Raw genomic sequence first — 12,876 nt, forward strand, 5'->3', positions numbered from 1 at the left:
TGACGGGACCATACTGGGAAGGGCTTGGATTTTACAGGTGTGACATTTATCCAAAGTTGTGGGCTCTTATGATGCCTGAGAAAACCTGAGGAATGGGGCATAGGGGGACCAGAGTAGGGGTCCCTCTCTCTCTTCCTACCAGCTGAGCCCCTTGGGAATGGGCCCTGTATCCTTCCCCTGCTGCAGACTGGCAGGCAGCTCAGCTTGCTGAAAGTGAAAAAGAAGTGGCTCTTCCCGGCCTCCTGTGGCTTTTTCTTCCTGCTCTCGATGGTCATGATTGGCTGCTTCCTGTGGCAGTATCACCTCCCCAAGCTGAAGACTGGTGAGTGCAAACACTTCCTTGGGTTTCTCCCCATCCCTGTGGGTCCTCCTGGGCTATAAGCTGCCTCCCCTGACCCCAGGGTGCAGGGGGAGAACAGTGAGATTTAGCCTTGGAAGCTCTGGCCTCTGCCCTGTTTCCAGCTCTCACCATCTGTGCATCTCTGGGCCAATCATGTGACCTGCCTGTGCTTTGATGTGCTTGGGTTCACCGTGAGGATCCCCAAGTCAGTGGGGTTTCCTCCCATTGCCCAGCCTGGGGTTAAACCCAGGGTCACAGTGAAAGGGCACACAGGGTTTCTCTGGCTCTGCCTTCAGCCACCTTGATGGGCTCTCCAGGCCCTGCCCCTCCTCAAAGCCATGCCTCCCCCCCCATTATACCCAAGTCCCCCAAGGGAACATCTCACAGGTGTCCACGGACAACAGCTGCCACATCCCAGAGCCATCCCTTCCTGGGCTGGTCAAGGCCCGGCAAAGGAGCCTCCACTGCTAGTGATGCCCATCAGGCTCTCTGTTGCTATGGCAACCCCTGGGCCCTCCACTGTACAGGGATGCTGGATGGTTCAGAGACCCCAGATCTCTGCTGATGTGGCGGGGTGGGGGGTACCTCTCTCCATTGCTCTGTGTCATCCTGTATTACAGAGGCCCCAAAGCTCCAAAGTTCCACAGAGGTTTCAGCAGAGATGACTCCTTTTATTTTCTTGCCCTCCCCTCCCACCCCAACAGTTTCTTTTCTAGGGTAAATTCCTTCTTAGCCCCTCAAGCCAATGGACACAGTGGGCAGGCTGACCCATCCTCTAGGGCCATGCTTATCAAACTATCAAACTACCAATCACTAGCAGCTCATATTATTATAAATACAAAAAAATGAATTACTAGAGAAATTAAATGAAAAAAAAAAACACGACAAACTACAAGCCCAAATTTTTAGTTACTTGATTCGACAGATACAAAATTACTCTTTCAAACTGCTATAAAAGTTTCTGAATACCTTCTCTCAAATTTTGGACTTAATTTGTCAGAAATGGGGGGAAAAAAAGAATACAATTTATGGCTCAGCTCTGGGTCTGTGGGCCACACCCATCTAGAGCCTTTCCTCCCAGGGGTTGTTAGAAATGAGGACTCTTGGGCCTGCCCCAGCTCTGCTGAATCAAATGTGTATTTTATCAAGATGCCCAGGTGCCTGTGTGTGTGTGCGTGTGCGCTTTAGAGACGCAGGGCTGCACGTGGCCTGTGCACAGCCAAGGCTCCCACTGAGACCTTCCCGCCTCCTGCTCAAATTACTACGCTAACTCATGGAGTTATTGGACAGCCTCCGTAAAGTCTGCAAGTTTCCTGTTTGGGGCCATATCATTTATCTACTACTGAGTAATAAACCATCCCAACCTTCTCAGGATTCGGTGGGTTGGCCGGCAGTTCTGCTGCTGATCTTGCCCAACTCTCTCCTGCGGTTGCATTCAGGAGGTGAGTGCACTGGAGGAGCCGGGCCTCTCCTTCCATGTGGCCTCCCCCTCTCAGGGCAGCAGGCCCAGGCCCGTCCACCAGGTAGCAGTGTTCCCAGGAAGGAAAACAGAGGCTGCCAGGCCCCTAAGGCTTAGCTTTGGAAGTTGCACAATCAACTCAGCCTTACCCTTTTGGCCAGAGCAAGTCACGAGGCAAACCAAATTCAAGGGGTGGAGGAAGCTGAAAGGATGTAGCCAAATTGCTCCATCACAGGCACCCTCCTCCCTGTTCCGGGCAGTCTCAGAAGGCAGCAGTGGAAGGCAAGAAGGATACAGCTCCTCAGGTGGTGCTCACGACATCCCCACACCGTCCTTGGCGGACAGGGTGACGTCGGGGGGGGGGGGCACAGTGCTGGTATCACAGCCTCAATCTTGACCTGCACCCTCCACACTCTCTCCCCTGAGTTCCAAGGAGGTGAGATGCTGGACAAAAGCAGAGCAGCCTTCATGCCCCTGAGGCCCAGCTTTGGTGATAAATGAGTGTCACTTGTGGTTTAGGCTTGAGCCCAAGTGGAGCCCACAGTCTGCTTCTCCTCCCAAACACATATAATCAGGATGAGGGAAAGAGAGACAGACAGACAGACAGACATGGCTGAATTCCCAGGAGCCAGGCCTTGTCCAGGTCCACTGACCACATGAGGGTAGGAGCTGGTTGTGCAGGAGAGAAGGCAGCACAGTGACTGTGCCACCAGGAATTGTGGCCTCACAATCTTGAGAGCTAAGCAGCAGGTGACAAGTGAGGACTGTCCCTTTGCCTCCCAGGTGTACTCTGCCTTCTGCCCCTCATTACCCATAGTCTGTGGACCCTGATGGCTCTTGGGAAAGGCTGTTGCAGGCTGAGGAGACTCTGGCCTTTACTGGCCCTGGAATTGTATCCTCTTCTGTGATTCTGCTCACCACATCATGCTCCTTCTAGGTTCCTTGGGACCAGAGGTGACCTCTGCCCCCATGAGGATGTGTCCCCGGCACCCTGAGCCTGTGCCCCTGGCGCACCCCCTCCCCGTGTTGAAGGAGGCCCTGCAGAAGGTCAGTGAGACCCGGGAGCAGCAGGGTGTGTGGGCTGAGCTCACTCTCTGCACTGGCGGAGGCATTCATTCATTCAACATGTTATTTCTTGAGGACCTGCCCTGTGCTTGGCACCAGGGATATGGCAGGAAGATCTGTCCTGCCTTCAAGAAGGTACTAGTGCCGGGAACAGTGAAGACAGCAAACACTGATAACACAGGGGTCAGAGTGAGGACAGGGAAAGTTTAGGGGGCTGTGGGGGGAGAGAGGAAGCAGCCTTGGGTTCATGGAAGGGTTCTGGAGGAAGCAATGTCTAAACCAAGACATGAGCAAGTAAGAGCTATCCAGATGATGGGTGTGTGTATGGTGGGGGTGGGGCTGGGGGAGGGAGGGGCATGCTCCAGGCAGAGGGAACAGCATGTGCAAGGGCCCAGAGCCACAGAGGGAGAGCAGGACCATGCAGAGAACGCTGAGGGAGTGCAGTCCAGCTGGGCCACAGGAGGGCAGCGGGGAGAGGTGAGACAGGAGAGGACAGCAGAGCCCACATCACAGAGGCCCCTGCAAAATGATTCAGTGTGTGCGTGCCCCCCCCACCCCCCCAACACACACAAGCACACAGCTGGGGCCACTGCAGGATGGCACAACCCTAGTGGGAGTCCCCAGCCATATCCAGTCTGTGCCAGTCAGAGCCTGTCCACTTTGTAACTCACTTCAGGAAAGGTGCAGTCAAGCGAAACATGATCAGAAGCACATGAACAGCATCATGAGGGTGGGACTCGAAACTGTCATCTAAGGAAGAGCAAAGAGAAAGAGGGTGACGAACCCACAGGAGGCAGGCTTGGGCCAATGTGGAGAGATGCCTGAAAACCATTCACGAAGGAGAGGGAGCAGGAGGGTGCTGTATGCTTCCCAAGGGACAGAGTGATTAAAACAAGGGAGCCATAACAACCACAGCTGCTTTCCATCGAGACCAACTATGTGCCAGGTGCTGCACTAAGCTCTTTCTATGCATTACCTCGTGAATCCCTATCTACAGAGGTGGAGACTGAGGCTCTGAGAGGCAAAGTTAGCGCGGGCATGGGAACGACAGGCAGACGGAGCACAGCTAAGGGTCTGGGCAAGTCACTTCATATGTCACAGACTCAATTTTCTCATCTGTAAAATGGGGAGAAATTAGCACTGACATACCACGAGGATTAAATGAGAGACTGCATGAAAATTAATTTATACAGTATCTGGCACATCTTAAAAGGCCAATTAAATGTTAGCTGGTATTGCCATTATACCTCATCATTGAAAAAGGTATTTTCAATAAATGTCCAAAGGAGGCCTAGGGGTCCTCTATGAATATAAAATTCCCTAACACTAGGGAGTCAGACTAAACCTACTGGAGGTTTTCTAGGGCACCAGACAAGGGATAGACACCATCAGAAGTTCTGACCCTTCCTTTTTTTTTTCTATTCTTTCCCTCCCCTCCCCTCCCCTCCTTCCTTTTCTTTTTCTCGCCAAGGAAATGTTTCTTTGAACAAAAATCATATGAGGAAGCCCTACAGATAAAACAGATTCAGAGGGAACTGCTTTGATTGAAGCGGGGTGGGGGGGCCCCAGAACCTGAAGTGTGGTGGCTCACTGGACCCCCCTCCAGCAACTGGGGAGAGAAAGGAGGAAAGCAGGGTGGGGGCACATGTGGGAAGGGGCGGATGTGCAGAACAAGTGGAGGGGTGTGGGCAGGGGGGGCTGTCACTGCACCCCACGTTCTGAGCTCCCCGCTCCTCTCCTCCAAGGTGGACAAGATCCTGCGGCAGGCAATGTCTGCCCCAGGCCTGGCTGCCATGTCTGCGATTGTCATCCACAATGACACCGTGCTCTGGACGGGGAACTTTGGGAGGAAGAATGGCTCAGACCCAACTTCTGGGCCCCCCAATGAGTACACCATGTACCGGTCAGCTGGGCAACCTCTGGGGTCCTGTGGAGGGGGCGAGGGATGGGAGGACAAGGGACCTAGGGATTAGGGAGACACAGGAGAGAATCATGACTGGGATCCAAGCTGCCAGGGCCCCTGTTGAGTCCTGACAAGTTTACAGAGGAGAAGAGTGAGGTCCAGAGAGGACCAGTGCATGCCCAAGGTCACACTGTAGGGGTTACAGGCCAGGAAGGAATCCCTTCCACAGAGCCCTTAGCTCCAAACCTCCCAAATTAGAAAAGGCTCCCTTGTGTCTCCTGCCCCTCACATGTGCACATAGGAAACAAAACCAGTTCCTGGGACATTCTGCCACACTCCTAGGGTCTCTCCTTCTGGGTGCTGCCTGCAGGGTCCCCAAAGCCTACAGTGCAAAATGAACACATTCACTCCCAGGGGTGCTGGGGGGATCATGGGGTTCCAGAAGGAACCAGCATTCACGCTGCGTCTGCATCAGCACGGAGCTGACAATTATGCTTGCTATCACTTATTGGGCATTTATTACCTGTCAGGTGTGCTGCCAAGCACTTTACAGGCACAATGTAGTTCAATCCTTTCTACAACCTGTGAAGCAGCTGTAATTATCCCTATTTACAGGACAACAAACTGAATCTCAGAAAGTTCCAGTAACTGGCCCAAGACCACCCGGCTAGTGAGAAGCTCAGGTGCGATTCAAACCCAGGTCTTTCCCAGAATGGGAAGTGCCTGGTGAAGGGTCGGGCACAGGGCAGGTGCTCAAAGGTGTCTGTTCTACCCCATCTCCACTGCCTCTGGTATGTACTTAAGCATCCCCATGGCAGTTCTGCAGAGCCTGGTGGATTTCTGAGACCTTGAATAAGGGTGGATTTAGTGCTTTTCTAGAATACTAGAGGGTCAGAGGCTAGGGGCACAGAGTGCTACATGGGGAGGTGGGCTGTAGGGCCAACAGGATGCCCTTTGCACCCCAGGATTGCCAGCATCTCCAAGGTCTTTCCCGTCCTCATGCTGTACCGCCTGTGGGAGGAGGGCATCGTAACCTCTCTGGATGACCCTCTGGAGCGGTATGCTGATGGCTTCACCATTAACAACCCGCTGGGAGTGACATCAGCTCCTGAACGGCGGAGCCTGATTGATGGGCTGGAGGAGGTGGGCACAGCTCCCAGGCCTTCATCCGTCACCCTCCGAAGGATGGCCAGTCAGCTCTCAGGTGAGAGGCTCTGAACTTACCCAGCCCAGCCCAGCCCAGCTCCGGTGGGGCAACTGAGGAAGAGGGCCTCATCCAGCCAGGCTGGGCTCGCTCTGCCCTGCTCCTGAACTGGGCCATACCTCTATCATGCAGGGCTGGGGGATGCGCTAGGAAGAGAAAAACTGAGGTGAAGCCTGGACATTTAGATCAAGTGGAAAAATTAAGATCAGTTGAAAAATCAAAGTAAATTGGTAGGTCAGAATCAAGTTGACAGGTCAAGTTGTGCTTAACGGATCAAGAGCAAGTCAACAAGTCAGTATTAGTAGACAATTCTACAATGAAGAATTTCCCTCAATATATAAAGAGCATGTACAAATCAATACAAAGACTTATAACCCAACAGAAAAATGGGCAAAGGATATGAACAGAAATATCATTCACAGAAAAGGAAATACAAATGCCTAAGACTATTAAACATACTAAAAGTTGCTCAATCTCACTCTTCATAAAATAAAGCCAAATTAAAACTACACCGAGAAAAAATGAAAACTACACTGAGATACATTTTTTTTTCCATTGAAAGACTGAAATGGAAGGACTGAGTTGATGAGGTTGTGGTGAAATAGGCCCTCATATAACAGTAGTGGGGATTTAAGTTGGTATAACTTCTATGAAGGGCAACTGGTGATCTCTGTCACAATGAAATGTATATACCCTTTGACTCTGCAGTTTCACTTCTAGGAAATTATCTTACAGATGTGCTCACACACAGAGTTATTCACAACAGTATTGTTTGTAATAGTAAAAGATCAGAAACAACCTAAATGTCCATCAGTAGGAAACGACTAATAAACTATGATACAACTGCATAAGCAAATACTATATAGCTCTAAAAAAGAGTAATAATGCTCTTTCTGTACTGAGATGGAATGAGATACATTGTTAACTGGGAAAAAAAGGCTTATTTATAACACTTTATATAGTATGCTACCATAATCATAAAGAATAAAAAGAATATATAGTCACATGTAATGTTTAAATATGTATATGGATCTATATATACAATGTATGTGTAATGTACCTCTTAACACATATGTGAATATAAGTATTAGTTTATTTATGTGAATAACATATATTTGGACAGAAACTAAAGAGATTTAAAACACTGGGTTGACTCCAAGGAGTAAAACTGGGTGGCTGGGTAAGGGTAAGAAGACAAGACCCTTCAGCATCTTTTGAATTTTGAATTTTGTAAATGGATTCCTTATTAGGAATAAATTATATGATAATAAAAATAATAAAGATATGATAAACTGAGATTAAGTTGGCAAAGTGGAAAGGCAGGAGAAGGGCTAACACAAAAGCCAGGGGACAGGAATTGTGCAGGACTGGATTGGGAAGGGAGCAAGGCCATGAGGGATTGCTCTGGAAACTCCTGAGAGACCCTCCATTGGCCTTTATGCCCATCTGCCACCTGTGAATGGGGAGGGCTGGTTTAAAGAGACGGTGTGTGTGTGCGTGTGTTAGGGGAGGGAACTGTGCTTCTGGTGACCCACCCAGCCAGGCGGGGGGAGGCAGGCACCGTCTGTCCCCTACTCCCCCCAGAATGCCTTCCATTGCTGGTCTTTGCCGTCACGAACCCATCAACTCCGAAAGGCAGGAATCCCTCATGTGCCCATCATTTCATCACTCTACAAAGGATGTTTGGCACTGAGGTCTCAATTGATGATTGTGCCAATTCTACAAGGTGGTCGTGGCTGACTGTGTGTCCCAGGCACAGAGGGGGACACGGAGGCTCAGCAAGAGGATGGGGCCTCCTGAGGGAGCTCAGGCAGGACAGAACCTTCTGGGGAAGGCACCCAATGGCTAAGGCATGAACATTGGAATTCCAGCTCAGCCTCCTTGGAGTTGTGTGACCTTGGGCAGGTCACTTAACTTCCCTGAGTCTCCTCTCACTCCTGTGGTTAGGGCTGTTGTGGGAGATTAAATGAGATAATGAGCAAAAGTAGGGTACTTGGTACACAGCAAGTACTTGCCGAGGTAGCTCTAATTACAGCAAGTGCCAGATCCAGGTTTAGTGGAGCCTGATGTGGATATAATTTGGGGGACCCTCTTTAAGAAAAGGAATACAACAACATGAATACAATATTAGATACAGGCCTTGGAAGGGGCCACAAGGGAAGGGGCCCTGAGGCTCAGTCCACATCTGATTATAGCCCTGACTCCAGGGGTAGACAGTGCATTTTTCTTCAAATATATCCATGGAATCTGCTGCAGGTCAGGCTGAAAACACCCTACGTGCCTCATTTCAGTCCTGAGCAAGCTGCTCCCTGACTATCGCTGCTCTAGAGCCTCAGGGTCTTTCATTATTCACCCTCACCCCTGACCTAGAGCTTTCTCCCATTCCTGGAACTTTTCATCTATTCTCTTACTTAAGTCTTGCAACACCTCACAGGGAAACCACATAGCTCTCATTTCCAAATTCTTTCCCTTTCTCATTCCTCTCCAGCCACACTGGTTGTCCCTTAAACATGCCAAGATGTTCCTACCTCACGGCCTTTGCACCTGCCATTCCCTCTGCTGAGATATTCTTTCCTCCTAGAGCTGTGTGGTTCATTTCCTCACCTAACTCAGGTCCCACCTGCTCAAGGATCACCTTCTCTGTGAGGCCTTCTCTGATTGCCTTGTAAAAAATTACAGTCCCCTCATTCTGACATGGAATTACTTTCCTCCATAGCACAAATAACCATCTGACAAACCATATGTATTTATTTGCTGATTGTCTGTCCCCTCCACTAGAATGTAAACTCCTCATGGTCAGAGACTGTTTTGTTCACAGCTGAATCCCCAGCATCTAGAACAGACCTTAGCACAAAACAGATGCTCAAAATTATTGTGGCATGGATAGATGGAAGGGATCCCAACCTTAGAACCCTTCACACCCAATAAACAGAAAATTCCAAGTGGTCAGAAGAGTCAGTTCCACAAAACCTGCTTGTTCACTGACCTCAAGAAATTTATGGAACTAAACTGTAGTTGACAGTAGCAATTGTTGGTTGAGCATTTACTCTATGCCAGGCACCAGGCTATGCATTTAATCTCCTCCAGTCCTCACATCGTCCTGTAATGCAGGAACTATTTCCCTATGTTATAGATGAGGGTGCTGGGGCTCAAGGAGGTTCTGTGACTCGACAATGAAATGCAGGCAGGACGATGAAGCACTGCAGTTCACGCTCAGCCTTTTCTTTTCAAGTGACTTTGTTGTTATCTCACAACTCATGGAAGGTGGGGGAGTTCACCCAGGGGCCCAGCACCCACCCTCAGCCGGTCTGACCACTGCTCCTCCCTAGGCCTGCCCAGAAGGCTCCGCTCCACTTCTCTGCTGTGGAAGGGCAGCACCCAGGAGGCCCTGAGTCTGCTCAAGGATGATGTGCTGGTGGCCGACCCAGGAACCAGGTGAGGGGTGCACCCCGAGGCCTGCCACAAGTTAGGAACCTCCCCCAGGGACATAACCCCACCTGGGAAAGAGCCTGCTTCACCTCCCCCTGGATGGTCCAAGCCAGGAGAGACCTCTGCAATCATTGACAGCTGGGAAGACTAAGTTTTAGAGGAGGTGGCTCAGAAAGTCCAGGGAGCACTGGGCCCAGAATCCAGTTGTTTGAATCTTGTATTCCTACCATTCATTAGCTCAACATTTACTGAACACCTACTGTGTGTCCCAAATCTAGTAATACTGAGATATGGCCATGAGCAAATCTGACCAGGTCCCTCCTCATGGAGTTTGCATTCTTGTGCGGGTGACACACAAAACAGCCAGTGAACAAATAAACAAGATAAATACAGATTTTGCCAAGTGCCTGATGGAAATAAAGGGGAGGCTGACAAGCTAGGGAGTAGCTAGTGTGGCCATTGAACAGAAATGCCCAACTCTGGGAGCAGTGGGTCTGTGGGGCTGGACAGAGGAACACTTAGTCCTCCCATTCCAGGTCTATTGGTCCTGGGCAGTGCCCCTTTTCCAAATTTGCCTCTCTGCCTCTCCAAATGCTGAACCTTGGGCCCCACTTCTCTTCAGGAAAAAAAAAAAAAAAAAAAAAAAAAGACCACGGCTTGGGCATCTGCAGGCTAGACGCAGTGAAGCAGGCTTCTTCCTAGCCCCATGCAGTCCAGTGAAACTCTGCTGGCATTTCAGACTGAGCAGGTGGGAAGGACCATTTAGGGCCTGGGGATGTCTGTCCAAGGCCACATTCCAGATCCCACACCTCTCCTTCCAGGTGCCATTACAGCACGCTGGCCTTCTCCCTTCTGGCTCATGTCCTGGCAGCCCACACACCCCAGGGTGACTACCAGCGCTGGATCTCGGAGAACGTGCTGGAGCCCCTGGGGCTGGAGGATACGGGCTTTGACCTCACACCCGCCGTGCGCTCTCGCCTGGCAGCTGGCTTCTACGGCAGCGGGCGGCCGGCGCCGCTCTATGACCTGGGTTGGTATCGGCCCTCGGGCCAGATGTACTCCACCCCTGCCGACCTGGCCAAGCTGGCCACCGTGCTCTTGGGCAGCGGGTCCCAGCGGTTCCTGCGGCCCGACGCAGCCAAGACACTGCTGGCGCCGCTACTGGCCTGCCCGGGCGCCTACTTCGCCAACCAGACAGGCACGCCGTGGGAGTTCCACACGCAGCGGGGCTACAGCCTGGTGCGCAAGGACGGCGACCTGGACGGCTACGCCGCCACCTTCTCGCTGGTGCCCCAGCTGCGCCTGGGCCTCGTGCTGCTGCTGGCCGGGCCGCGGCCTCCCGGGCCCGACCTGGTGGCGAGGGCCTACGACGTGCTCCTGCCCGCCATGGAGAGGGCCTTCCGGGAGACCGCGCGCAGCCCAGCCCCGCCGCCCAGCGCGCGCCCCTTCGCCGGCTACTTCACCTTCGCCAACCTGACCTTCTACGAGGTGCGCGCCGGGCCGGCGGGCGAGCTGCACCTGCGCCAGTTCGGGCCCCGCGTGGAGGCGCTGGTCCCCGCCGCGTTCCGCACCCTGGCGCTGCGCCACCTGCGCGGCCGCGTCTTCCAGCTGCACGTGGCGCGCGAGTTCCCGTGCGCGCTGCCACTCGGCGACGCCTGGCTCTCGCTCGAGGCCCAGCACGGGCAGCTCGTCAACTTCTATCCCTTCGACGGGCACGGGCTGTCCCCTGGCTTTGACGTGCCGGGCCTCAACACGTACCACGTTCTGCGGCTGCCGCGCAAGCCCGTATTCAGGGGACAGTGACGCCGGGCTCCGTCCGGAACCTCCCCTTACCTCGCCTCCCAGCTCTTGAACTAGACTGTGGGAAGGAGCACTGCAGGGGTGCCCGTTAAGAACCTGAGTATCTGGCAAATTCGAGGGCGTCACTACTCAAAGTGTGGTATGTGGACTGAGAACTAGTCGTTAGCTGTGGGGCGGGAAGAGTTAAGTACAGAAATTTAGAGTACGTGCATTTTAGAAACTTTTAACAAGTTGACAGAGTATTTGTGTGTGTGTTGAATCTAACAAATAATATAGGCTGTAATTTGTCGTTTAAAAATCAACTTTACATAGTTAAGATTTACGTAAAATGAAATGCACACATTACCAGAGTACAGTTTGATGATTTTGACAAATGTTTATATCCACTCCCACAATCAAGATATAGAACATTTCTGTCACCCCCAAAACTTCCCTCTTACCCCTTTGCAGTTAATCACCCCCCCCAACACCCAGTCATAGACAACTGCTGATCTGCTGTCACTATAGATTAGTTTTGCCCATTTAGAATTTCATTTAATGGAATCATACAATCTTTTATGTCTGTCTTTTTTCAATTCAGCTTGATGTTCTTGAGGTTCATCCATGTCTTTGTGCATATCAAGTTTGTTCTATCTTATTGCTGAGTAGTATTTCCTTGTATGAGTATGCCAAATTTGTTTATCCATTGACCTGTTAATAGACATTTGGGTTGTTACCAGTCTGGGACTATTATGACAAAAGCAGCTATAGGCATTATAAAGCAAGTCTTTTTGTGAATTCATGATTGCATCTCTCTTTGGTAAATATCTAGGAGTGACTGTCAAGCAGTTTTCCAGAGCACTCATACCATTTTACATTCCCACTAGCAATATGTGACCCATCCAATTGCTGCACATCCTTGATACCACTTGGTATTGTCAGTCTTTTTTATTTTAGCCATGCTAGTGGCTATGAAGTAATAGCTCATTGCCTGTTGTTGTTGTTGTTGTAGTTGTTAACTTTTTAATTTTGAAATATTTTCAAACTTACATGACAGTTATAGAAATAATACAAACCCCATACAGAGAACTCTCCAACACATGCCTGCCCACCTACCCCAGATACTCAGATCCACGAATTTTAACATTTTGTCACATTTATCATATTATTTTATCATCTGTCTATCCATCCTTCCATTTTCTGAACCCTTGAGTGTAGATTGCATTCATCATGCTCCCTGAACACTTAATACTGCTGTATACATTTCCTGAGAACAAGGATATTCACTTCTGGAACCACCTTAAGTGCAGCTACCAAGTTCAAGAAATTTAACATTGATATAAAGTGTACAGCCTATGTTCCAAGTTTTCATAGGTCCCAATAATGTCCCTTTGAGCTTTTTCTCCTCACTTGCTAAGTCCCTTCCAGGATCATCTATTGCATTTAATTGTCTTCATCTCTTTAGTTGCTCTTTCTTTTCTTTCTCTCTTTCTTCATCCTTTCCTTTCTTCCTCCATTCCTCTCTTCTTTTCTCTCTCTCCTTCTTTCTTTCTACATATATACAACATAAAATTTCCCATCTCAACCACTCCCAAGATACCATTCAATGGGATAAATCACATTCACAATATTGTAGTACCCTCATCACCTTCCATTACCAAAACTTTCCCATCTCCCCAAACAAACCCTACACCCAT

The 12,876-nt window shown here is 50.3% G+C and overlaps 1 protein-coding gene across 1 annotated transcript; it reads left to right on the plus strand.

Annotated features, from left to right (window-relative positions):
- Positions 1 to 207: 207 nt before the first annotated feature.
- LACTBL1 (lactamase beta like 1) lies at positions 208 to 11,203 on the plus strand. Its single transcript, XM_037818424.1, has 6 exons — positions 208 to 322; positions 2,737 to 2,846; positions 4,610 to 4,767; positions 5,733 to 5,971; positions 9,301 to 9,406; positions 10,222 to 11,203. The coding sequence occupies exons 1-6, from the start codon at positions 268 to 270 to the stop codon at positions 11,201 to 11,203; spliced, it is 1,650 nt and encodes a 549-aa protein (XP_037674352.1). The 5' UTR covers positions 208 to 267.
- Positions 11,204 to 12,876: the final 1,673 nt, after the last annotated feature.

Source organism: Choloepus didactylus, chromosome 2 (genome assembly GCF_015220235.1).
Source record: "Choloepus didactylus isolate mChoDid1 chromosome 2, mChoDid1.pri, whole genome shotgun sequence".
In the NCBI taxonomy this organism is placed as follows: domain Eukaryota; kingdom Metazoa; phylum Chordata; class Mammalia; order Pilosa; family Megalonychidae; genus Choloepus; species Choloepus didactylus.